Source organism: Strigops habroptila, chromosome 1 (genome assembly GCF_004027225.2).
Source record: "Strigops habroptila isolate Jane chromosome 1, bStrHab1.2.pri, whole genome shotgun sequence".
Lineage (NCBI taxonomy): Eukaryota > Metazoa > Chordata > Aves > Psittaciformes > Psittacidae > Strigops > Strigops habroptila.
The window spans coordinates 87,599,675-87,626,532 of record NC_044277.2 but is presented as its reverse complement, the minus strand read 5'-3'; the positions used below and the strand labels follow the sequence as shown (position 1 = coordinate 87,626,532).

Below are 26,858 nucleotides of genomic sequence, written 5' to 3'. Positions count from 1 at the left end.
GAGCTTTCTCAGCTCAGATAAAAGAAGTCAGCAGGCCACCAGCAGCATATGTAGAAATGACAACAGCAAGGCATCATGCAAACACTGAAATACTCTTGCTATTTTCTCAACCTAAGCTTTCAGGAGTCAACAGAAGAGGTGGGAAGACATTACAGAAGGCAAGTGTTCAGGTTTTGAAAGATCCTTCTGTGCCACCAAACTGGCTGGCTAAGACCCGCCACTCTATCTTTGTTCTGCTCATTGTCCAAAGACACACTAATGTGTAATGGAGAATTTGACTCAGACCCTTGTAGTTGCAGAGACAATAGGCTGGATCATGAGCAAAGCTATGCTTCTGGTCACCATCAAGTCTGTAACTGAGTAAACAGGCTTTCTGTTTCTAGGGGCATAGTTTCCATTACTAGTGCTATCTTAATTTTCCTACTGAAAATGAAGAACCAGAAGTCCACATTCATACAAATGATGAATCAGCATCACAAAAAATAATGTACCTGTACACTTTTTTTATAACAAAGCTAGTATTTGCTACTTTCTTAAATGGTTCTTTCTCCAATCTGTACCTCAAAGAATGTCCACAGCTACATTTAATAAGCACACAACAAATAATTTAAAACTTCAAAAGTTTATTGCCCAGAATAGCTCACATGGTGCAGTTAGATTTACTTTTTTTTCCCTCCTGTTACATGGAAATCAAGCAAAACAGTAGAAAATATATATGGGTAACAGCAAAACAAAAGCCCAGCCTAACAATAGCCCTTTATATCCACCAAGTTATACTTAAGAAAATGGCTAACCAAACCTAGAGAAGTAGAGCATCTGGAAGACAGAACTTTTCATGTTTATAGTATAGATTCTAAACCAGTATTAAATGCATTTTCTCTCCATATTGTTAATTTTTTTTTTCTTCACAAAAGCAAATTGAAAAAGGTCTATGTGGAAAAAAATTAACTACTGCAAGACGTTCAAGCCTCAGTTATCAGCTTATGGGTTGACAGAGATAACAGAAGGCACATGACAGAGTATTTAAAATATACAGACACCAATTAAAATTCAAACCCTAAAAGGAAATAGGAACCGAACCTCAAAATTCACAAACATGACTTCTTGCACCCTTAATCTATATTTCATAAATTTTCATTCAAGCATTTTACAGCTTTGTCAGAAGAGAAGTTGAACACACGCAGAAAAGACTTAAAGGTTTTGCTTCGGCTTACTTTGGTGGTGGTGCTGGGTTTTGTTTGGTTTTTTTTTTTAGGAAAGTATAACTAAATGATATCTAAAATGCAGACACATTCCCTCACTTGTTATTAGCGCCCAATAGACCCACTGCTGAAGGTTGAATATGAGTAAGAATATGAGGAGCTTGCTGACGCATCAAAACTTCCCCTCCTAGACCCACTGCGTGAGCCTGAACGCGAGCCAGAGCGAGAGCCGGAGCGAGAGCCGGGTGCTGAGGAGACATTGTAGGGACTGGATATGCCTTTAGATGAAACGGAGGCTGCTTCCAACAGTTTAAGCCCAGTAATGTCTTCCACCATTGACCGATTCATTGCATCTTTGTAGGATATTTTCAGTTTGGTCTTGGGGCAGGTCAGAATTTTGGGATAGCTGTTCGTGTCTTGCAGTTTCTGGGAAGCACGACCATCAATCAATCCATTCCTAATGGCTTCTTCAGTACTTATTCTTCCACGCACTTCTGGGTCCACGAGACCTCCAGTGAGGTACTGGAATTCAAGGAACCGCTGCCCAGCCTCATAAGGCAACCATTTTTCCTTCACTGCTTCAGCCGCTGACATCCTCTTGCGCCCACCCTTTATGCCTTCGAACCCTATGAAAGCCTTCTGGGCTGGTTTGAGACGTGTGGCCATATCCTGATCGATGATGCCTTGACCAGTGGCTTCCTGAAGTGAAAGCCTCTGGCCTGTGGTAGGGCATATTATGCCCCCTGTGCAGGCCTGGGCTTCAAGTAACCGTTGCCCAGTGATGCTATCCACGATGCCCCGCTGTATAGCTTCTGAAATGGAGATTTTCTCCAGGTTTTCTGTGTCAAATATGGCTGCAATAGGACTGCACTCTTCTGGGGTCTCTGAGAAAGAACCGCTCCTGATCAGCGATGAAGAACTCCTGACACTCAGCACTGTGGGAGACCGAGTCACTGACTCATGCCGAAACACCTCGTCAGTGCCATTACGGCAGGAAATCATGTCTGCAAACTGTGTCAGACTTAAGCTGCCAGAACGGTACTGGTCAAAAAACTTCCTCTCAACCAGACCTTTATCAATAGCATCTTGGATGTCATACTGGCTACCTGTTTTTCGGTCCACAAGGACTACTCTGCTGCTACCATCTGATCCTGTAATAGTTATTTCTTCCCACTCACACTCCTGTTCAGCTAGTTCTGTATAGGTGTCATAATCTATGAGGCCTTTGCTGTACGCCTCCTGAACAGACATTTCCCTGTTTGTTTCTGGATCTACAATGACAACCCGGCGCTTCCTAAGGGTGTTCTTCTGCGAGGTGTGCACCACCTTCTTCTTCTCTCTCAGGGGCAGAAGGCAGAGCCCTGTCGCTTCATCCTTTATGCATCTTTCTTTCAGCTGCAAGTAGGTCAAGTTCTCCTCTGTGTTGGGGTCAAAGAACCCTTTGGTGTCATCACTTGGATCACTAAGGATCTGGTTGAGCTCTTCGTTGAAGTAGCCACGCTTGTAGGCTGTCTCTACTGGCAAGCGGTAGCTCTCTTTGGGGTCAATGATTCCTCCGGTAGCAATCTGGGCCTCCAGCAAACGAATGCCATGGCCTCTCTCTATGAGCTCTTTGTTCATTGCTTGAAACAGAGAAATGATGTTTCCAGTTTCTGGGTCTTTGTACCCAGTGACAGCTCTTTCAGCAGAGAGAAGTTTCTCTTTAAATTCAATTCCAACAAGGCCCCTTTTGTAAGCTTCCTCAACGGGCAGCCTCACATTGCTGACAGGATCCACTATGAACCCTGTGGCTGCCTGGGCTTCTAGGAGTTCAAGGGCTGTCCCTGGTCTAACCAAACCTATTTTCATAGCCTGGTAAATTCCAAGTTTCTCTTTAGTAGCCTCGTTGTAGATACCTGCAATACAGCTAGAGCCCTGAAGGAAATCAATAATTCTCTCGCTCACTTCTTCCACTGTGATTGCTCCTCTTTCTAAGTCATTCCTTGTTGATTCCTTAATAATTCCAGCCTCAAGCAGTGCATCTGCTGAGACAGGTTGCCTGATCCCTTGGAATGACATACTCCTCTTCTGCACTGGCAGAAGGAGCAGACCAGTGTGTGGTTCAATCCTACATTTTTCCTTCAGCTGCATGTAAGTGACAGCCTTTTTGGTGGTGGGATCAATGAAGTTCTTTGTAGTGCCTTGGCAGTTGTTTAGCATCCTGTACAGGTCTTTGTCAATCAGGCCACGAGATAAAGCTATATCTTTGGGTAGGAAAACACTGTTGACAGGATCAACAATCCCTCCTACAGCCAGCTGGGCTTCAAGCAGGCGAATCCCGGTTTCTCTATCAACCAAGTTTTTCTTGATGGCTTCAGATACTGGCACAGTCTTGCCCGAGAAAGGATCTTTAAATCCTGTAATAGCCTTTTCTGCTGTATAGATTTGTTCTCTGTCATCAAAGTCAATCAGATCTCTGGCAATAGCACTGTCCACAGTTAATATCTCATTTCGGTGTGGGTCTATCACACCTCCTGTTGCTGCCTGAGCTTCTAAGAGCAGGACTGCATTTTCTGCTGTAAGCAGCTGATTCCGCTTGGCCTCAACAAAAGAGTACTTCTGTCTGGGTGAAAGAGACACCCCTGCAATAGCACCTGCCCCTTTGAGATAGGGTTCAATGTCAGCCGCAACTTCTTCCACTGACTTCTGGCCCTTCAGCAGTTTATCCAGTGTGAGTTTGTCTATCAGTTGACACTCATACAGCTGCATTGCTGTAATCTTCTTCCGCAGCCCACAGAACAGCAACTTGGAGGCATCAATACAGAAGTCTTCCTCAGTTTGTGTAGATCTGTGGGACCCATATGGGCGTTGCTTGAGTTTCTCAATCTCTCTCTGCATCCTGAGACGCTCAGACTCCAACTCTGACTGGTTTTTGACAGCAGTCTCTTCTAGTCTGCACCGGTATCTCTCCTCGATCCGTTTGATTTCCATCTGCAGCCTTTCAATCTCAGCCCTCAGAGTGCTCTTCTCTCTCTCACTCTTCTCTTTCTCACACTGGATCTTCCTTATGGATTCCTCTGTCCGGGAGTGCTGGCTCTTCCACTGATTGAGATCATTCAGTATTTGCTGCTTCTCACTTTCCAGACGTTGCTTCAAACGAGACTCTGATTCCAAGGTAACTTTCAAACGGTTCAGCTCCTCTTCTAATCTCTGCAGCCTAGCTTTGTCTTGCTCCAAAGCACTCATTTTTATCAGCAAGGTTTCTCTTTCTTGCATAATTTGACTATACTGATTTTTGGATTCTTGAATCCTATTCGATGCCTACAATTTTAAAGAAGAAATAAACCAAGAGAGGATGGTTAGAGTTTATGCTGGTTAGAGTTACGCTCTCCACTTACAATATTCTTCCAAGCCTGTCTTTTAACCTGCAGTAAACTGCCACTGGAAAACATTCTAGTCACAGCAGTGCTTTACCCAAGACCATGGACACGTATAAACTAGCGAAGGTACATTGTCCATTCACTGACAGTGTCTCTAGTACTGCCAGAGACTCCATTCTTTACCTATAGCCTTGATTTTCTGCTGGTTTAGTAAGCTCTTTATAACTTTCTAATACTTCTCATAGTACACCTACAAATACACAGAGCATTCAAGACTCATTAAGAGTCTGATACTCAGCAGATGTACCCTGGCATAGTCCTACTAACCTGGATGAATTTGTATCAGCTAAGGGCTAATCAAACATGGATAAAAAAGAAATATATGACTCAATTTTCACCTTCCTATTAGTTTCACATATTACTCCAAACAATTTTACCTGTGCTGCTTTACATTTTAATTCACTTAAGGTCTTCATATATATACACACAAACACAAACACCTACAAGCATGCACATTTGTATGTAGTCCATATTAAAGAGAATACAAGTTTATATGTTTGTAACACGTGCATATATATTCATGCACAGATGTCAGATAATCCTAAATGTTAGTATTTTTTAAAAATCAGGACTAAGATTTTTTAAATAAAGAAAAATTGAACAAAGAAAAGAATAGCTGAGAATGGGAATGAGGAAAAAATAAATATAAAGGCCAAGTATAGGAAAAAGCAAAAAAACATTTTCATAAGTGCTCATTTGTATATATTTAAACAGTAGCTCTTTGGAAAAGAAACCAGGCAGAAGAATAAAATATGAAAAGATGTTTTAACTTGTTTATGCTGTCACCTCACGTTTAACAAATAAGGGCCAATAGTAAAATGCCCTTAGTGACTTAGGAACATAAACCCCCAAAACAGTCAATGAAATGTAGGCTTTAAGTACCTTAGGTACAGCTGACAACATGATCTTTAATCCTCACTTATAGTCAATACCTTACCCAGCTGCCCACTTTGATGGCTTGTTGGTTCTGGGGTTTTTAGCTGGTTTAGTTTGTGATAGCAGTCAGGTCAGCCTCACAGGACTGCTTTAACCCATCCTGGCTGAAACAGCCTGGGGAAACACACAGCCAGCATGGTACATAGCTAAAGCACAGTGGTACTCCATGTATTCTCATCTATCCCCTAGGATAGATGGTGGAGACTGGCACAGACCCCAGGTTTCTCCTGGGGCAAGGGCTGAGGGCAAGGCTCAGCTAGACAGTTAAGACTGTCCTTACAGCTCCCTAGCACAGCTCCCAGGAGTAAAGAGGCTAAGGAAGTAACAAATCCTGCAGTTTTTGTTTAAAAATTAACAAGTGGAAGGACCATAAAGGGGATATTAGTCACAAGTACAGTGAACTCAAACAGCAAAGTGTGAATTAAGTTGATTCAAATGGACACTGCAATTAATTATATATCTGAGAGACAGTAAAGCTGGGATCAAAATATGTATGAATACCTCTAGAGCTTGCTTTTGGAATTTTTCAATTTCCTGTCTCAATTTTTCCCTTTCTTTCTGTAAATCATTAATCAACCCCTGAAGTTCCAGGGTTTGCTTGCTGCTCATCTGAAGCTGATTCTTTAGTTCAGCAATGGCAGTATTTTTCTCATCAACTTCACTTCTGACCATTCTGAGGTCATCATATTCCAATCTAACGTTTCGCAGCTCTTCCTCCAGTAACAAGTGTTCCTTGGTTAGGTTCTCAGTGAGAGACTGAAGCCTTTCGATTTCTATTTTGCACTCATTCAAGTTTTTGCTTTTTTCCTCAGAGGTTTTCTGCAAGTGCTCGTATCGCAGGTGAGCCTGTTTTAATTGCTCCTGTTCTTGGACCAACTGACGCCGCATAGTCTCGATATCAGATGTGTATTTTCTTATCTCCTCCATGTACCTCTGCTTCTCTCTCACGTGACCATCTAATACTTCTCTTTGGTGTCTAAGGTCATCTTCATTTCTCTTCTTTACAATAGACACTTCCTCTATCTGCTGTGTGAGATTAGTTATTTTAACCGATTGCTCTCTGAGAGATCTCCTCATGCCTTCTATTTCCTCCTCCAGTTTCTTCCTTCTGGATGTCTCCTCCATTACATTTTTATTCTGCCTGCAAAGTTCCTCCTCCAGCTTATGTTTCTGGATCTGCAAGTCTTTTACAGTGCTCTGGAACTTTGCACTTTCTTGATCCCTGCCTTTTTTCTCTTGCGAAACTCTTTCATAGTCAATTTTCAGTCTGGCCAGTTCTTGCTCTTGGATCCTCAGCTTGTTAATTGTTTCAGTAGCACTTGTGTTTGCTTTCTGTAGGTCAAACTGGACTCTTTTTAACTGACTGTTCTCATCCTCTACTTCTTTTCTCTGACTTGTTTCTACATCCAACAACTTTCTCAGCCTTTCGATCTCTTTGTTTCTTTCCTTAATGGTCTTAGAAGCATCATCAAGTGACTGTTTGTACCGCATGCTTTCATCAGAGTGCCTCTGAATAACTTGTTTGAGCTCAATCTCCAGCTGCTGTTTCTTCTGAGAAAGCTCTGAGCCAGCTGCCTTCTGCTGCTGAGCATTCTCTTCTATTTTCCGTAGATTATCTGTTGTCTGGCTTATTGTATTCTTCAGTCTCCTAATTTCCTCACACAAATTCCTATTTTCTCTCATGGCATTATCAAGCTGTGTTCTATAATTATTTGTGTCCTCTTCCTTTTGCATGGTGACCTGGTGAATTGTGGTCTTTGTGATATTAATCTCAGTTTCATATTTGTTCTTTAAACTAATAATTTCCTCATCATAACTGTTCCTTACCTTAGCCAATTCATTTTCAAGTTCCCATCGGCTTTTAGCCTCTTCCTGAAGCTGAACCTTTAGCCTTTCCAGCTCCTTAGTTTTATCCTGAATAGTTGAGGCAGCCTCCTCAAGAGCCTGCTTGTATCTTGAGTTGTCTTCGCCACGGAGCTGAATGATCTGTTTCAGCTCCAGCTCTAACTGATGCTTTTGCTGTGACACCTCAGAACTGCAAGCCTTTTGCTGAAGAGCATCTTCTTCTGCCCTCCTCCGTTGATCTGTGGTTTGCAGAATGGCATCATTCAGCCTCACAATCTCATCCTTAAGGTCTCTGTTTTCTCTTGTCAGTCTGTCAACCTGGGCTCTGAGACCTTTTGCATCATCATCTTTCTGTGCAGCTATCTGCTGGATTGTGGTCTTCTTAATATTAATTTCTGTTTCATACTTGTTCTTTAAATTACTCATCTCCTCGCTAAACTGGTTTCTTACCTTAGCCAGCTCATTTTCATACTCCCTCTTCCGTGTGCCTTCGTCCTGAAGAAGAACCCTTAATCTTTCTATCTCGTACTCCTTCTCCTTGATGACCTTCTCAGACTCTAACTTTTGCCAACCAAGGCTGTCTTTCTCGTTTTGCCTTGTTTTCTGCAGCTGATCATAGTCATTCTTCTGCTGCTCATATCTATCCTCCAGCAACTTCCTTTTCCTTTTCTCATCTTCAGTCTCATAAGTCAGCCTGGTTATTCTGTCATTTAGATCCTTTATTTGAGCATAACATTTGTCCAGGTTTTGCTTAGCAGAATTTCCATCCATTTCAGCTTGTCTTTTCATCTCCTCCAAACTCATCAGCTTTGCCTTGAGCTGAGAAATATCCATCTGGTACTTTTGCAGATTTTGCTCCAGGAATTTATGTTTGTTGCTTGTCTCTGAGTTTGAATCCCTGGCAAGCCTGAGTTCTTCTTCCAGGAGTTCAATTTTGGTGTTTTTCATCTGCAAAATGATAGCAGAAAAACAAATAAAGAACCTCACATAAACACTTGTGACAACTGTTTCAAAATCGCCACATGAAATGCAGTATACACTTGTAACACTGACAATTTACAAAGCATTTTTTTCTTAGCTTCAATGAGAGCTCAAAATCCTTTTTTATTTAATGTCATCAAGCCAAATTCTGGAATCCTTTTTATCCAGTGTCAGACCTTATTCAGAAATCAGCATAATCACTTTCAGAGGGAAAGTGGTACTTGGTGGGGGGAGGAAGATGCAATACTGATAGTAAAATCTGACGTACCAAGAGTTCACCAGCAAAGTATTAAATAGCCTTCTTTAGAACCGCCATGATTTTCAAACAGGTGATTCACATTCCATATATGTGACCTCTTAAATGGGCCTCTCTGTTTCCACTGAGCTGTATCAAATCAGGAGTTACTCCATTTGAAACACTTTAGAAATGGCCTGAAATGAAGTGTGGCTCCTTAACCATGAGGAGCAGTTTTCATCACTAACTGTACTCTCAATGAGGTCAAGGCTGTGAAGAGCAGAGAAGGACCTCTTGCATGCTTTGACAAGCACCTCCCATTTACCAAGAAGGCTAGTGTTCTCCATCTTACATATGAACTTGTAACTTTGCAAGATACTGTACTCTTTGACAAAGGATGCATGAATCTGCCTCCTTCATGGGATAGCACTGAGCTCAGGATTTAGTTTTGTGGACTGTTTTGCACTGTACTTAAGCAGAAAGTCTTTGATCAGTGATAGCTTGTAACCTGTGATAAAAATGGAAGATAAAGAAAATAAGAGTCAGATTACCTTCAAGTCCTCCATACTCTTCAACATTTCACTTAAGAATCTGTAATAATCTCCAGATCTTGTAAGAAGCTCTATGTAGCGAGACTGAGCCTCATTAGCCTTGAAAAGAAAAATCATTGTTAGCAGCTTGTACTACAGTTAGATATGAACATACCTATGTCTCAGATCATTTAAAGGATGAGAAAACATATTACTTGACAAAGTAAAAAGCAAATTCTCCTCACAAATCCACACGACTTTCTGGGGACCCCAAATGTATAAATTCTCCCTTCTCATAAACCCACACCTTTTTTTCAAGATTATTTTCCCCCACTGCTAATGTGACATTAAATCTAAGGCTTCACCCCTGGTTCATCATGCTCTTCCTGTCTGACTGTCACAGGTAACCTAAGTTAGTTAAACTTTAATAGTAGTTAATTCCCAGGTTGAAAGTGACTAAACCACTTGGGGCATGGATCTTACTTTCTCACAATATGTATGCAATGGACAGTGAATAGGAATGAGGTAAATTCTTGGGCTAATCTACAGTCTAAATGAGCCTAAGTATGATTTTACAGCACTGTGACTGTTCTGCACTAATTCCCTGTGCTTAGCACACATTACTAATGACAGTGATAACTATTAGAATCCAGCTGAATATGTGTCACAATGGCTAACACAGACAAACAAATGCATTCAAAAGATTGATAGGGAGGAAGGAAAGATACCTCTTGTAGAATCAGCACTGCAGGAGACTGAACAACACTCTTCTTGATAGGTATGTTGAGCAATGTTTCTAATCCGGAACTGTAGGAAGCAACCTGTAGTTCATAATCCTGTAAAACAACAGGGAAAGTTAAGAACCAAGGAACTCTCTGGGAATCCAGATTTCCCAAAAATTTCCAAAAAAGTTTTGGGGTTGTTTTGGTTTACTTTTTTAATAAAAAGCTACATTTTCCCTTGTTTATATCTCCGGCCACGTACAGATGACCCTCTATCATAAACAGAAACTCATCAGTTTCACTGTGCAGACTCATGGAGGAGAATGACAAAGGGAAAAAGAGAAAAAAGCATTTTGCGAAAAAGGGAAGACAGGTGTTTCCATTAGTTGAGGGCTATTTGGAGGTGAAAAAGATTCATGGGAGCAACTGGTCTAGGTACTGTTATCAATCAAAACTTCATCAGAAACAACTCTCTGTATCTCTTTCATATCACATATGCCATGTCAAGTATATAACAAGATCTTTCTCACAGAAAGTAAGATCAAGCTGGAGAAAGCATGGATATAAAGGTGACATAAAAATGCAAAGACCACGAAAGCATGCCCTGTATATCTTCTTGGTTTTCATGGGTATTGCGCACCATTCCTCCTGCTAATCTGCGTTTGTCTTGCCTCCTAAACCAGATCCTAATCAGACCTAATTCCTAAATTACCAATAGTTCTCTACTCCCTGTTTTTTTGTTTTTGTTTTTTTTTTTAACATGTGAACTGGAAAGTTTGGTCTGGCTAGAGGGAGGCTTTGATTCTCCTGAAGAGAAGTTCTCACTGGTATCTCCTGCATCATCCTGTAGTCTTCAGCTGGCAAGTACACAAATTGCTTTCATTATATTTTGTACACACAACTGCTTCACCCCAGCAATTTCTGCACATACACATTTGAGAGCCAACATTTCACCTGCCAGCAGAGCAGAGAGAATGGGATGTGTCTGACCATGAAAAACCACACCCTGTAAAAATGCTGAAATCCAAGTACCTTAATTGCAGCTGAGCACTGGTCTGCGTGCTTGAGAAGTTCCTCAACTTTGTCTCGCTTCCCACATATTTCACTGTGCAAGTTCTGTCAAGAAAAAAGTGAGCTGTAAAGCATTCCCTCAAGATTTACCAGTATTTCCTCCTGTAGACACTGCCTCCATGGGAAGGCACCTGCAGTATGAGACCACTGCATCCCCAGAGGCTGAGACCTGAAATGACCTGTAGCTGTGCAGTTTTCACAACAGCAAGCTCTCTGTGCATAAGAAGGTTGTCCTCAGAAGGAACACCTAGCAACTGAACAACCCCCAGAGCTGGGGAGGGAGAGTTCCTTGACTTTAACTTAGATGTATTTCCTCACTTTTTATTTTTGTGCTATAATTTATCCCGTAAGTTGCATCACCACACAGTTCCTTAATTCAAAGCTGATGTTGTAAACGTGCCAGTGATCACACAGGAGCCAAAAATGGCCTTGTTCATAATCTGTAGCAGTGCTGACAGAAAGTAATGAGGATGATATTTCCTCTCTCCTGCCTTCCACACATTTTTGGTAGCTTGCATACTTTATAACTCAAAACAGGCCACTGTATTGCAGATTGCATTGATACTGGAATTTTCTAACTAGCAAAAGAATTTAAAATCTGGATAATTGAAGACAACTCATTCAGGTGCTGCATACCTTCTGATCATGTAGATATCTCATGATAGCGTTACAATCACAAAGCTTCATGCCCTCGATAGCATCCTGCCTGCGCTTGGCATCACAGATCCATTTGCAAAGTGCCTGGTAGAGATCTCTGTAAGTTTTCAGCTGTTTGATCTGCCTTTCTAAATCCCATGATCTAGAAAAAAAACCAAAACAGGAAACCCTGTCAAAATGGGAAATGCTTTCTGTCTCTCTCTCTTTTTAAACATTTTTTGAAGTAAGACACAGTAATAAATGAGGTAAAACTATGGGAAGCTTTAAAAGGAGATCCTGAACAATAGCTCAATAAAGCATTAGAAAAGAAATTGTTGGAATTTTTTTTTTTACTTAATTCTTAGTGTTAATTTTTTAACCCTCAGGTCAGGAGGGTTCAGGAATAAGCAAGGTTCCTTTGTTTGCAGGGGAAAATGCTGACTGGAAGTACTTAATCAAAGAACATTAGCAAGAATTTAAAAAAATAATAATTAGAACAACTCCGTAGCACATAGGTTAGAAATTTAAATTACTAAATTTTCCTGCCTGTTCTTACACAATCCTTCTAAAGTATGTTCAACCTATTCACAGTTGCTCTAATCTTATTGCCCTGAAGTCACTATTTGTCCTCTGGAAGTGATGATTAGTGCACATTAGTTGTTTTAGACTCACTGTTAAGATGATCTCAGTAGCAATAGCAATAGGGAAGAAGGTATTAGGAAGTATGTGCAAACCTGTTATCTATCTGCTTGTCAACTCTCTGCCAGCGGTCTATTAGCTGGGTAACTTTGTCACAGAACTTTCCAATGTCCATGTCATACAGGGTGTATGACTGGCAAGACTGTGAGTGAATCTGAAGCGTTCTCTGAAGCTCATTTTCCAGGGCATTCAGTAGAGACTTCTTCATGTTTAGGTCTGCTTTCATTTTCTGGAGAAAAAAACCAAAATGCTCTCACACATTTTATTCTTATGGGAATACTCAAATGTATCCATCAAGCATTAACCACATGCACAATGTGTTGGGATCTAAACGTTTCAGTGAGGTATATACACTGATGTCAGCAATACTTCAAGTAAAACACCTACTTCAGTAAACAGAGTTTGACTTAAGAATGTGTTTAAAGTTAAACTCACTCTTAAATAATTTGCTAAACCAAAGCCCTCTGCTGTCATATTCTGTAGCCAAAGCTTCAGTTTCTCAGAACTATGCAGAGCAGCTACCAAAAAGAAAGGAAAAGCCTGCCTTGCTTCTTCCTAGAAACAACTGACTAGAAAATTTCACTGAAGTATAAAAGATTCCTGCATTTGCAACAGCTGTGGAATCAAGCCTCAGGATGAGCATATCCAGTTTTTAAATGTTATCTAAAAATATGCACAGTTTCATAAGTGATACATATAAAATAAATAATTTTGTACAGAAATGGATTATGGACGTCTTCCACGCCACTGGCTTTGCTGTGCAGGCTGCAACAGAAGAAGTAGAAACCTGTACATTCCTTCCAATAATTTGCAAAAGCACTGTATGTCTATGCCATAAAATACAACAGGATCAGCATTTCCACCTCTTGTGGTTTCAGAAGGGTTTCACCCAGCTTAATATACCAGTGCCGCCAGCTACAAGTTTTGCCTTGCTATGTCTTTGGGTCTTGGCCTCTCACCTTCAGACAAGCCCGGTAAGCTTCTACTTTATCAAGATCCAAAGGAACAGTTTCCTCTTCAGAGAGTCTGACTTCATAGACTCTGATCACATCTTCTGTTTGTAGAATGACCTGGAGCAGACATCTCAGTGCATTCAAGCTAAAATAAATAATACAAAACAAATCCATTATGGACTGGGGCAGGAAAGGCGGTATTTCTAATTAATCTGAGATCATTAGTTAAAGAGAATAGACAATACAGGAGAAATTTCAATGATATCCATCATGATTCTCGCTTTTTTTTTTTTTCCCCAAGTCTTCCAGGCAAGAGAAGGAAGTCACATAAGTGTCTGTTTCTATTCACATGTACAGTATTTGTAAGAAAAAAGGTGTAATTTTACACTACTGGTAACAAAAGGCAGGTTTCTGGACTAAGAATTATGAAGAAAGTGAATATTTTATTGCTATAACTTCAATTTTCTTACCTGTCTAAGTAGCCAGCAGAAACACCATTAATATTTTCCAGTTTTTGAAATAGAGCGTTTATCTCTGACTGCAAGTACACATACTTTTCACAGCCTCTGAAGTTAGGCAGCAAGTCCTTATGTTTATTGAGGGTTTCAGCCATTATTTGAGAGTCATTCTGCACACCCTAAAGAAAAAGAATGCCCGATTTACACATTTTTGGTGGCTTAATGATCATTTTACAGCACATATGCAATTGGTCTCCTTATCCAAATAGTCTGCTAACCAGCTTGACTAAGGACTGAAGCAGTGCCCGAGTTTGCTTTCTGCAAAGTAAGTAACATTGGGTGGTTTCTTTTTTGCACAGTTCACAACAGGCAATACCTCTTTTTGAGCACTTTGTCCACCCTGAAACTCAGCTCTGTTGAAAGCAGAGTGCTGTACTGCCAGCTGCCTACTGTACTCTGTAGATGTGCCAAGGTCCTTCTGCTCTTCAGACCTTTGCAACCTCATTGCCTCAGAAGAGTTTCTCATATACTGAACCTATTCTTTTCTTATTAATCTCTCTCCAGTCCTCTTCAAAAGAACTAGGAGAAGGAGAGAGCCTCTAAGCCCCACGTACCCATTCTACATCCCATAGATAGCACTTCAGAGGTTGCTAGTAAAGTGGTATCTGTGCAAAAGGATTTTAACAGTGCTTTAACCTAGATGAGACTTAATATGAGCTCATGCTCACTTTACATTAGGTTTTTTGTATTCTTTGCCTGACAGAATTTGACTTCTAAAACCCAAGAGTCAACTTTTTCTATTTAGGAGCTAAACTTCAATCCAAATCATCATGGTTAGCTTTCAATTGAGAATTTTGTGCACAGGATGTGTGTCTTTTCCAGCTGATCAGAAATACAACTGCAGTATGCTCTGAAGCACAGTTATATCAAGCTTGAGATGCTCAAAGAAAAACATCCGCAATTACCTCTAAATCTTTTATTCTGACTGTAAAGTCATGCACAGCCCCTTGATCCACTCCAAGAGGAGCTCTTTGAACCATCTGAACCTCAGAAGCTTCAATCTGGCGCCGAAGTTTCTGAAGCTCCATCAGCAGCCAGGCCTCCTGCTTCTCATGTTCTCGGTTTCTCTCGTTAACAATAATGGTGTTTGAGGAACCCACAGGACAGGTCTCAGTTGGGACCACTGTAAAATGAATTGGGTAAATGTCAGCTGCCAGATAACTGAGCACTTACATATAGAAAGCCAATGTAGTGCCCAAGTAACCTAAGCATTGAGTTTATCTGTAGAACTGAGAACAGGTAGAAGATCTGGGCCCTTATGCAGCTAATTCAAGGAATGAAATTTCTCCTTCCTAAAAAGACAAACTTGCTTCCTCAAATGCAGCAGGGATATTTTGCTTCCTAATAACTGAAAACGTATGAGGGGGACTAAACTCCATTTCCCCAGAAAGTTCCATGAACTTCGGAGGGCTATTCCCAGATTCACACCAAAGGAAGGAAGAACAAAACATACTCTTCCCTGCCAGTTTTGTTATGTTGGGAGACAGCAGTAAAATACTGAACATTTCCATTCGTATGTTTATGAGAACATTTTCAAATAATGAGAATGCACCACCACCACCTCGAACAAAGAAATCCAAGCAGTTCAATCTCTATGAAAAGCAAGATGACAAACCTGTTTGTGGCTGCCGTGGTTGATTGGGCAGTTGTATAATCAATGTTTGGTAGTGCTTCTGAGCATCAGTGAACTGAGTCTGGATCTTTCGTTTGTCTTCATCACCAAACATCTCTGAGCCTTGGCTGTTCCTGAGGAATTCTTGATAATGAATCTCCAGGTCAGTTATTATTTTCTGGTAGTCTTCCTTACGCATTGTTTTCAGCTGAAATGAGGAAGAAGAGAACTTTGAAAAAAGAACAAAACAACTGGGGAAGCTTTATGACTAGTTAATCATTAAGGAACAATCTAATACTCCTATATTAAAAAAAACCCAAACAAATGACATTTTAGAACAAAACCCAGCTGAGCTGCCTCTAAAAGTATGGTGCTAAAAGTGTCTTTTGAGCTAATCTATTCTTGTTAGAACCATTTCATAACTTAAGAACAGTTTGAAATTCTACCTCTTACTCTGTCTATTCATATCCTTGCATAGAGGGAACAAGTACAGCAAGTATGAAATATATCTCCTTAGCTAATCTTCCTGTTTATCCATACCATGTTTGAATGGGAAAGCATTTTTCTTCTCCTTTAATAAAACGGCAACATCCATATGTAATATAACTGTTGGCACACCCCAGCAAAAAGAAGACTAATGGTTTTGCAGAACATACATTTGCACAGGTCATAGCAAGCATTGTTTGGGACAACAGAGGTCAGGTCATGGATGACCCTAGTCTACAAGTAAGGCCAGCTGGCATCTCACCTTAGCAATAGTCATTGCTCTGATCTTCTCAATGTCGATCATGCAGTAATGCCAAGATACCAGGCTCTTCATGTTGATATACAGCTGGTTCCACAAAGCTAAAATAGCTTCATAGTACTGCTCAATTCTGAGATGAGAAAAGAATTTCCATGGTCAAAATGCATCTGTCCTCGTAGCATAGCTACAAAACATCCCAAGAAACATCCAACAGATGTGGAGTGTGTTAAGGCTTGTTCTCTAATTGAAAAAATCTCAGAAATTAATTTATCCATGACTTTCATTGTTAGAGATGAGAAAAATCTTGTAGAAGTTTTAAATACTGCCAACCTAGCAAAAACTTTAAAATAGGTTTTTAACATGCCAACCTAAATCCCAGCAAGCTTCACTGAAGTGTATTTCCTCAAGTCAAGGGTCTAGCACTTAATCCTCCATCCTGTAAGGGTCAGGGAGCACTCTGGTCAAGGCAGAGACCAGATTTTGTGATTGGCTACTATTTTTAGAGAGCTATTCTACCTAATCCCAGTGGTAGGTGTCCAGACCCAGGCAGCAACTCACTTGGTAGCAAGATCCACTGCTAATGGATTTGGGGGTGGGATGATAAGACTAACAGATGGCACTAGCATATCCACTCCTCCAGGGCCAGTCACCAGCCACTTGCTGCGCTCGTTATTGTCCTTCAGGATACATTCATCTCCTTTGCGCACTGTTTTCTGTAAGGAACACACAAAAAAACATTTTTTAATTTACCTAAATAAGATGGGGTTTCTAGGAGAGACAGACAAGGAAGATGCATCTAGGTCACAGAAGTGGGAGTGCTTCCCAGCTGCCAGGTCTGGGTGTGCATCTTGGCTTCATAATGGGGCAAGTACAGATCAACTCCCGCTCCCTGAATCTGGTTTCCGCGTGAAGAAAACCCAAGGGAACCAAGTGGGAGCCACAGAACACCCTGAGTAGTTGCCAGCCCAGTTCATCATCGGACTTGGACCTTGCCATGACAAATATCAAAGACTGAATATGGATACATGGCCACAGTAAGCTATGCAACCATGTATGGCTGTAAGCCAGTGAGCTGGAGGCATATGGATGCTTAGTGCTGAATCTGTATTTGTGATGGGACTGGGAGCAAGTGCAGCAGAGCTAGATCCACCAACTGCCAGAAATCCTGACACCATGCGGCCACGGATGTGGCCATGGTGCAGGTTACAGCCCACTCACATCCAAGATGGAGAAGCTCCTCCTATAATCTATCCAGACTGGACTCTACCTGCACCATGTCTCCACAGCCAGCAAATACAATTTTTGACATTAACTAGTAAAAGGCCATGGGCTTTGCACTGATCTGAGCACGGAGTGCCTCCAGACTTGTCTGGGCTAACTTTCATCTAAGCAGCATTTAGCTTGCTTAAAGTAAGACTAATTAGCAAGTAGTCAGGTAACTGTTGCCTAAATTTGTTTACTTTTGCTTATAGTAACAATTAGTTACTCTATGTGGGCTGAACTCTTGTGACTCTGGAATAAAATGTGGTATGGAAAAGTGCAGACGCAGATTGAACAGCAGAAACCTCAGACTGTAAATACAAATCACAGTGGTCAATTACTGGTCGCTACAAGAGTGCAACCTAATGAATCAGGTAAAACAAGTTTTAGAGATAACAGAATAGAAAAGCTGGGTAATTGGGAACCAGTGAAGAGAAACATCCTGTAAGCAGAAAACACATCTAAGCCTACTGTTAAGAAAAAAACATAGAGATAAGCCAAATCAGCCCCAGTACTGAGGAAGAAGAAAACCCACCACCATGAGTTTCATGCTCCATCCAGCAAAAAACTGGGGATACCAATGACTCACTGTACATTCCTCACCTTTTGTTAGATGACATGTTGACCTAAGAACCCAGAGGGACATTGGAAAGGTGAGCGATCACCAAAAAATAGGCGTAGATGCTGAGAAGCAGCTGTATAACAATTTTAATCCTATTACCAATAAGACTTTTCTGTGCTAATTTGAACTGTATTAATGCTATTTAATGGACTAATACTAATAATTTTGACTACACTTGTTAAACAACCAGAACCTTGCTTATTTATTCGTAATTGCAAGAAAGTCAAAGCTTTTTTGTCAAAGAAATTTAAATGCTGACCAAAAGCAAAGGGGTTATACCCCTCAGGTCAACAATTCGTTTACTATATCATTTGCCATGTTCTAATTTACATGATATTCATTCTCAGCCAGAAAGGGATACAATACCAGATCCTGTTTGTAGTCACAAAGAGCCTTGAGGATAATGGGCTTGTTACTCCGGTAGTCTGGGTTACGTGGCTTCAGCTGCACAATCTTCTTGGATTTATTCACCAAACTCTGCACTTGCCTCTTGTATTCAAGAATTCTCTCTCGTTCATTCTGCAAAAATTAATTGTATGTTAAAAATTCATTCTAAAAAGAAACCACATCTAGTTCCCACTGTTTTATTAAGAGGGATACATCTGGAGCTAAAGGTAGGCAAAACTTCCTTTAGCTCCAGTGGGATAAGCCTTTGGCCTATAATGAAAAACTGCAGTTTTGAAAAAAGAGAAGAGAAACATCAAACTAAGTATCTTTGCAGCAAGCTGCAAAGTTTGCAATACTTGCAAAGGAGGTGTTTCATACGGATCTGTAATGTGGTTGAAGTGATGCGTAAGAAACACAGGCATAAATGGAAAGAATGTATTATAACATAAATGCTAACAAAACCCCCTGTAGAACTACACTCTCAAACCTAACTTCATCAATCAACTTTTTACATCACTGACCATTTTTTCTCCAGTATATTCAATCTGGAATTGCAGTACCTAATTCATGATGAGGAAATACTTAGCTAAAAAAGCAGAGTTAAATAATTTCAAAGAGACTACAGTGATATAGTGACACAATGAGTAATTTTTTGAATGCGCTCATCCTTTGAGGCAGAATCTATTCTACCACCTATGAATGAAAGTCTTTTTTTAATTTGTGAGCATGTTAGAAACTTGGGAATCTGTTGGGCTCATTCCAGGTTTAAAAAGAAATCAGAGTTCCCAAACAGTATTACATGAATTGGAGTAACACTGATCTGTCTGTAGGCTTTACTAAGAAATAGGCAGAAATATACTGTTACGGTTTCAAGTTCACACAGTACTGTATATAAAAATTGCAGTACACCTGGGTTTACATCTGGCATCTGAAGGGGGCAACTGATTTCCAAGGAAAGCAGAACATAACCTGTCAGGTGGGTGTGACAGTACCTCCAGCTCTTTGATCTGCTCCAGCAAAGACTGCAGTGACATGCTCTTATCACAGATGAACTTCTTTCTGATGGAGTCTTGTAAGTTCTTCAAGTAGCACTCTGTGGCTTGGGCCTCTTCAAAGAACTATTGGAGGGAAGTTGCAATTTCAGTTGTACACAGCTCTTAAAAATGTCTGCTAAAAATCAATGGATTCTTTTCATGAGAAATCCTAGTTCACATATGGCAGAATGGTAGCATTTACAGTATGGTAACAGTGTGTTACACATATTTAAGCATGCATTTAGAAAGATTCTGGTACAGAAAAAATATCTGTGATGGGATTCACACTTTTTAAAAGAGCAAGGTGAATTCTCCACATCACTACTCACCTGAAAGTAAGCTGCATTCTCTTTCAGATGAACATCAATGCATTTGGTGATCTGAAGAATCCAGCTCCACTGAGTTTGTAATGTATCCATGTAGGCCTAATAAAAATAGCAATATACAGAACTCAAACCACCACACTGATCTCTCTTCTGTACCTAGACTCAAGCAAAACTATTTATGCTCCACATAAATGCAAATGAAAAATCTGCTACAACAAACTCATGCAAATAGTTCCCCAACTTCTAAGCATCTACCTAACTGAAATGATTTAAATGCCTGCTTGTGGGATGCAGAGAGAAATTTGTTCATGACTTGAATTTTGTTTGATCAGCATAAAGCCTGAACTACGTGAACAAAAAGGGATGAAATGCACAAACAGGAGTGCAAATAAAATATTTCGATTGCAAATTGTCATGTTCTTCTTCTTCCAAGGAACAATATCACACATGACTTTTTCATGATGGCTATTTTTAAATTCAAACTTCTTAAGTAGTCCTCATGTATATTCTTTAGAAAATTACACACAACTTTTACTTCACTGTTGGAGCTTACAAGGATCTTTCCTTTAAGGCAGAAACAGACCACAGAAAAAATACGAATGGTGGTTTTATACAACATGTTAATAGTTAACAAAGTAAATATACACTGAAAAGCAGGAAGGACTAATTTTTTTTTTCCTATTAGCTGCTTTCAGTTTCAGGGTTCTTAATGCAGTCTGAACTGTAACACCTGTAACAACTACAGCATTTCCTAATAAAATCAGATTTTCCAAATTGTTGCAGCTTTTGTAATTGAAAGGTAAATGCACATCAAGCTGTGAAAGCAAAACTGTCTTGGATAGGCTGCAGAAATGCACTATGGATTTCAGTTGCAGAAAGTGTTTGCACCTGGATTAAATATAAACCCTCAACAAAGGGTGTGGCTTTCTTCAAAACATGCCTACTGAGATAGCAGAAGAACAACGACATACCTTCCCACCATAAATTCCACTGCACTGTAGTCAACTCAAGATACAGCAATTTTAATACATTCAGACAACATTCTGAGCCTTGTATTATTTTTTACATGCATTTACCATCAAATTTGCTAGCAATGAGAGCTCTCAGCTCTTAAGAAGTCTGCACTTGTTATGGCCAGGTTTGTAGAGGAAGGCAGGAGCATTTACTATACAGCTCCATAAAACATGGACATGCTTTTTGGCAGGCAAACCCTTCTCAGGTCCAAGTGTAGCATTTCATTTGCAGACTTTCACTGAGAACTTTTCCCATGTAGCAACTGAAGGAGCAAGTGAAATCACACAGTCTAACTCACCTCAATTTTGTCTGAAGCAGGGTGCTGGTTGAGTACTAGCTGGTCGCTTTCTTGCTTTAGCTTATTGAGTTCTTTTTCTTTAAGCTCCAGTTCACTCATGCGTTTCTAAACAACCAAAACACAGCATTAAACGAGTCCCCAAACATACGCTGCACAGGATGATTTGCTTAAAAATTTCCAGATAGTTGTGGTAATGTAAAATGATCCCTGCTAACACTACATAGTAATCCTATTCAGTGTACTGAAGTTATTTATGAAGACAGTAGAATCAAAGAAGGTACACTCATCTCAATTCTAGTCTCTAGGCCTGCTGCTTCACTGAGCAAAGCATCCAAAGTTTGCTTTTCCTAGGAATGATGGCAGCAAAAATGACTACATTTTGCAACATCCAGAACAACTGAACTAAAAAAACAGTACTTCCTTAATAGCATGAACTTTCATTCCTTTTTCTATTTGGTGATCAGCACCAATATTGGTTAAAGAAACGCACTTGCTCAATTACCCACAGAAGACAAGGAGCAGCGCAAACTACCTCTGACCGTGCACTCAACATGGCACTGGCAAAACTGCCAGAGGAAAAGAGCAGTTCCCTCTCGTATAGTTCTACTTCCTTGGGACAGACAATCAGGGCCAAACATGGGGACACCCCTAAGCCCTACATAGTCCTAACAGGGAGAATTAAGCTACTTGAATCAAGTCCCTCATTTTAGCTTGCCAACATAGTAACTGCGTGCACAAGCTATACATGATTACTGTCCACAGCGGACAGTACTGATAAGGCCAGCTTCCAAGGTCAAAAGACACCATGACAACTAGTTGAATTGGAGCACAATCTTCCAATAGGTGTCCAATCTTGACTCAAAATATTGTCACACAGTCCTTAATCCAAAAGTGTTGATAGAAGTCCTCAGGAACTTCGGAAGAGTGAAGAAAGGACCATACTGTGATCAGTCCCCCGCCCTGAGTCAGGCTGTTCCTCCCTCACTATCCCAAAAGAGAAACATTGAAAACATGGGAAGTTTGAGCTGTCTTACAGAGAAGGCCTCCTGCTTTCTGGAGATGTCAGTGTTTCTGTCACTCCAGTCATAGAGAAGCTCCTCCTCCTCACAGTCATTGATCCACATGATCTCTCTGCTGGTGGCTTGGATGAGGTTCTGGAATTGACGGAGCTGATCCATTCTCTCAAAGGAGTATTTCTGCAAGGAATTAAAAAAATGAGAAACCTTAAACACAGAAATGCCTCTGCTGGGTGGAGAAGGGAGGCCCACATGTCTTTTTCTTTTTAATGAAAAAGTAAAACAACAGTAAAAAACACACATCTGCAAAACCTGTTGGCAATGGACAGCAGATAATGTGCTTGGGTTTATTGAGCTATGAAACCTGCTGGCAATGGACAGTAGACAATATGTCTGGATTTACAGAACAATGGGGACCTGAAGTCAGCAGCTTTATTTCAAACATAAGTGTAGCAGACATGTAGACAGGCAAAAAGGCATGGATGAAAATGCAAGAAATGCCTGAACATTTAACATCACTTTTATTTGCACCCAGGTACATCCTTGATGTTTAGCAGCACCTTTTACACAGATGACACTTCATGAAAAGATTCCTTCTCTGTTCTCACATCATAACACACATCCTGTTGCTTGAAATGTGTACAGGACTCAGCTTCTAATCCCAAGGTTTAAATCTGCCATTTGCACAAAATTTTCCCTGTATTTTACATGAAGTCCAAAGCAGGAGAAATGCACAGCTCTAGACAGAATGTGGTTCAAATCCCATCTTTGAGTAACTTTTTAACCTTCACAACCTGGTCTAGTGGAAGGCACCCTTGTCCATAGCAGAAGGTTTTGGAACTGGTGATCTTTAAGGTCCCTTCCAACCCAAACCATTCTATGATATATAGACTAACTTCATCACTACATTTACTCCCATTAAGGAGTAAATTCACCTGCTTAGTGACCAACTCCCTTCACCAGGTGCAAACTAGAAACTTGCTTGTGAGAGTAAGTCAACTACACACCAGGTAATGAATTAATCTCAAGTTCATGACTCAAACTGAACCTTGTAGAAACTACAAAGCACTGACAGTTTACTGCAGAATAGAATTATTTAAATATTCATCTGTCACTCTATTGAAACCTGGAGTGTGCCTTGCCTATCACACCGTTGTTAATACAGCAAAAACAGCATTCATCATAGAGGGTTTCAGAAATAAACACATCTCATGCTCACCAGCAGTCCTTCATATTCTTCCTCCAGCTGATGAACTGCTGCCTTCTCCCGCTGAAACAGAAACAGCAAATATTTAGTGAGCCTTTTACAAGTTGCCTATATGTTGGTATCTCCTTCAGACTGTCAGTACCATATGTTAGAACTACAGGTGGGAATCTGCAAATATCTATGACTGGGAACTTGCACAGCCTTGGAACTGGGATTCCATAGGGCCAGACTATCACCTTGCCTATTGGGAGTGGAAAGGAAAAGGAAGTAACACTCCTTCCACTCTTCAGCTTGGCTGGGAGATCAGAGCTCTAGAATGGAGTGGGTTTTTTTTTTTAGATCCAACTTTCTTTCCTCCTGTCCCTGTGAGCAATTAACAGAAAAGAAGAATGGGAATGAAGTAAACTTCCTCTCTCCTATACCTAGCTGCTGGGCTGGTAGGAGAGGAAGTTAACCACTGCATTTTCAGTGACTTTTTTATTCCAATCGCAAAATCCAGAGGGGAAGAGAAGCTTCAGAGGGGCAAAAAAGAAAGAAAAAAACCCCAACCAAACAAAAAAACCCCCACCCAAAACAAAAAACCCAACACCTAAGAAAAGCTCTAAGCTTGGACATTTTTCACAGAAACTCCCTCATTACTCTAGGCTGTATCTAAGCACCCACCTTATCCTTTCACTTTCTTGTTTTAACGACCTAAACAGGAAGTGAGAATAATCATTCTTAGCCATTCTTCTCACAAAAAATGTTGCCATATTTATACCAGCCTTGGTATACAACAACAAAATGTTAAATAGCTACCAAAATTTCATTTTAAAATTCTGGGGAAAGGAATACAAAATAATAATGAAATAATAAATATTAGGGTTGAAAGTGGTTGCTATTGTGACACCAGTACTTTCTGAAGAAAAGCTGAATTACACAGCATTCTTTTTTGTAGTGGAATACTGGCGAGCCAATGATATAAATCTAGACTAAGCAACATGTAAGGGAAGGCAGTAATTACCAGATCTGTTTTGACTTTGTCCAGGTGCCAGCGATAGTCTCCAATGGCATTGTGAGTTCTCCTATGGTCACCAATTTGTTGCTCAATGGATGCTGCATCAAACCCCCATTTCACTAGCTCCATTTCAGCCTAGGAGAAAGAGACAGTATTTGTGCTTTCATTTCCAACATTATTATCTAAATTGTAGCATAAAGGAATTGAGCTGAAGGAAACATGACTACGCAGTAGAGAGTAAAACTGTACAAAGGGAAGCTCAGGATAGAGGGTTACAATTTCATTAAATTGTAATCACTTAAACCGTGTGACAGGCTCCCGGATTAGAAGCAACAAAGTAGAGAAAGTATTTAAGTTGCTTAAAACTAGACTAGATGAAGCACACTCAGTAGTGTAGTTTCATCTGTTCTCTTTGGACCAAACTGTTCTCCTGTTGTTGTTAGTTACATTGTTATCACCCTGAAAACAAATTATGACTTTATCAAACAATGCTATTCATGCAGTTCATGCAAAAATAACCAGAGTCAAGTTCAGTAGGCCACTGAATTTTCAGGCCACTGAAAATACACTGTATTTTCATTTTAATTACACCCATGTAAACTCCAATAACTTCAGTTCAGTGCAGTCAAACTAAATGAAGAAACTGAAGATACACTGGAATTATTATAGAACATGTTGTTTGTTTTGCATTTTGGCAATATTTATTGTAGGATGCCGAGTGAAAATCTCTAGGAACAGCCTTTGAAAAAATAGTAATACACCTGGATAATTGCTAACTTAAAAAACTATCTGACTGCAGTTCTTTGTTTCGTTATTTTCAAATATTAAAAGCCACTGAATTCACAGTTCAGCTCCTCAAACTCCAAATTGTCTTTTATGCTGTAAAGACACACTCCATCTATCTCCGAATGCCTGTCTGCACAGGCACACAGTAAAGAAATAGGTATCCTAATCTTGGGTTGGGACCGAATCTGGTAATTACCAGCCTGGAGCCAAATCTCTGTGAGTCAACAGATAACAATAAAGCCCAAACCACACTCAAGCGTAGGGGTTCAAAGGTAGTGTTGAAAATGATCCAAGAAGCAAAACCATTTTGCATTCAGCCATCTAAAAGTTACAGGACTTTGACCCTTCTCATTGTATTTAAACAGTCCAAAGAGTCTGTAGCAACAGCGGCAGCCCTGGCTGACTACCAGTACGCGAACAAAGGCTGTCTGGATTTCACTGCACTTTCCCTAATTCTGCACTGGGAATTTGACCAACCCTCCTACCACTCAATTCTCCTGTTAGCAAACCATCCAGACAGAAAACAGAAAAACACTGGCAGAAAACCCCAGCTGCTCAGACCTTTTTCCCACATCCCATCGCATTACTAGGGCAAACGTTATCCTAGTCCCAACGTTAACAGGTAATGGGACAGAGCGAGGCACGAAAGGAAGAAGATGCATGGTGGAAAGGTCAAAATTAATTTTCCCTAAAAAAAACCCTCAAAAGCCCAACAGAGAGCTAAACACTTACTGCCCCCACCTCATCTTTGCCTTAGGGACTGAAAAAGGGAGAGGGAGAGAGAGCCTTTTACTTTCACAGGAGGTTTTGTGTGGGAACACAGCTATAAAGCACTTGCTTATGCTCCCTGTGCTTGACAAGGGGGTATCTGACCTGGGTGTCATGTGATGCCTTAGAGAGGTGCAGCATATTCACCATTTTTCAGTGCTGGAAGCACGCCTAGTGTCTGTTCAACATCACTCCTCAAACTATGGCATGTCTGATGATTAGCATACTCTCCCACAGAGTGTGTAGAGCAATCACATCCGCTGTCGCTGCCCAGGCACAATACTTATCCACGTTACCACTCAAGGACTGCACCTCCACTTCCCCATCTTCCTTTAAAACATGTCATGCTGTGGGAGGGCACTGAAAAACTAGACTGTGACCAGCACCCACAGAAAACTATGGCAGCTGTACAGAGCTCTCCCCTTCTCATCTGGTTTACATAGAGGCCACCTGGCAAACACCATATGCAGATAACAATGACAGGGTCACTAAGCAACAACCTAATAAAGAGAGATAAAAATAATGCAATTTCGATTTACAAGGAGCCTGCAAAGTACAACTTAAGCCACCTTGTTCCATCCTCCCTGTCTCTCAGAAAGGGCTGTCCAACCACAAACAAACAACTTTCACTGCAGCAGCACAAAAACAGACTATGAGCATTCAACATCCGTTTTGTACTCCAGGTTACACCATCAACAGCTATGCACAGGAAAATTTATTCTGGAAATGCAACAGATAGCAACACCAGCATTTCTGTGTGTCTTTCAGCAGTGACTTCTGAAAGCCTAGTCCTGTGGCAATCAGCTCTGTCTTTTGGCTCCCACTGAGATAAGGAGAGATTAGAGGTGGGGAACAACTGTAAAATACCAGACAATGGTTAAATCTTTAAAGCTGGTCCTATCTGTGTAAAGGGTTAAAATAAATATGAATCATAAAGGAAATCTGTAGAAGGAAGGAAGGAAATATCAAGTGTAATAATCCCTAACGCAAACATGGCAATGTCTTTTGTTATGTTAACAGCTGTGTCTCATTTAGCTTT

General features: G+C 40.5%; 1 protein-coding gene across 2 annotated transcripts in view; it reads right to left on the bottom strand.

The window, feature by feature from the left end:
- Nucleotides 1-603: 603 nt before the first annotated feature.
- DSP (desmoplakin) overlaps nt 604-26,858 on the bottom strand; it is a 37,883-nt gene continuing 11,628 nt past the window's right edge. Inside the window, exons 5-24 of one of the 2 annotated variants that reach the window (XM_030505504.1) lie at nt 24,272-24,400; nt 23,281-23,331; nt 22,080-22,241; nt 21,046-21,150; nt 19,737-19,832; nt 19,366-19,491; nt 18,353-18,505; nt 16,663-16,817; nt 16,108-16,234; nt 15,363-15,567; nt 14,653-14,870; nt 13,700-13,866; nt 13,236-13,374; nt 12,312-12,505; nt 11,578-11,740; nt 10,903-10,986; nt 9,877-9,984; nt 9,170-9,268; nt 6,059-8,350; nt 604-4,502 (exon numbers count right to left, since the gene is read on the bottom strand). In XM_030505504.1, the coding sequence (XP_030361364.1) occupies nt 1,308-4,502; nt 6,059-8,350; nt 9,170-9,268; nt 9,877-9,984; nt 10,903-10,986; nt 11,578-11,740; nt 12,312-12,505; nt 13,236-13,374; nt 13,700-13,866; nt 14,653-14,870; nt 15,363-15,567; nt 16,108-16,234; nt 16,663-16,817; nt 18,353-18,505; nt 19,366-19,491; nt 19,737-19,832; nt 21,046-21,150; nt 22,080-22,241; nt 23,281-23,331; nt 24,272-24,400 (7,968 nt within the window). In that variant the 3' untranslated portion in view covers nt 604-1,307. The remainder of the gene's footprint in view (nt 4,503-6,058; nt 8,351-9,169; nt 9,269-9,876; nt 9,985-10,902; nt 10,987-11,577; nt 11,741-12,311; nt 12,506-13,235; nt 13,375-13,699; nt 13,867-14,652; nt 14,871-15,362; nt 15,568-16,107; nt 16,235-16,662; nt 16,818-18,352; nt 18,506-19,365; nt 19,492-19,736; nt 19,833-21,045; nt 21,151-22,079; nt 22,242-23,280; nt 23,332-24,271; nt 24,401-26,858) is intronic. The other variant, XM_030505510.1, reaches the window with a different exon arrangement.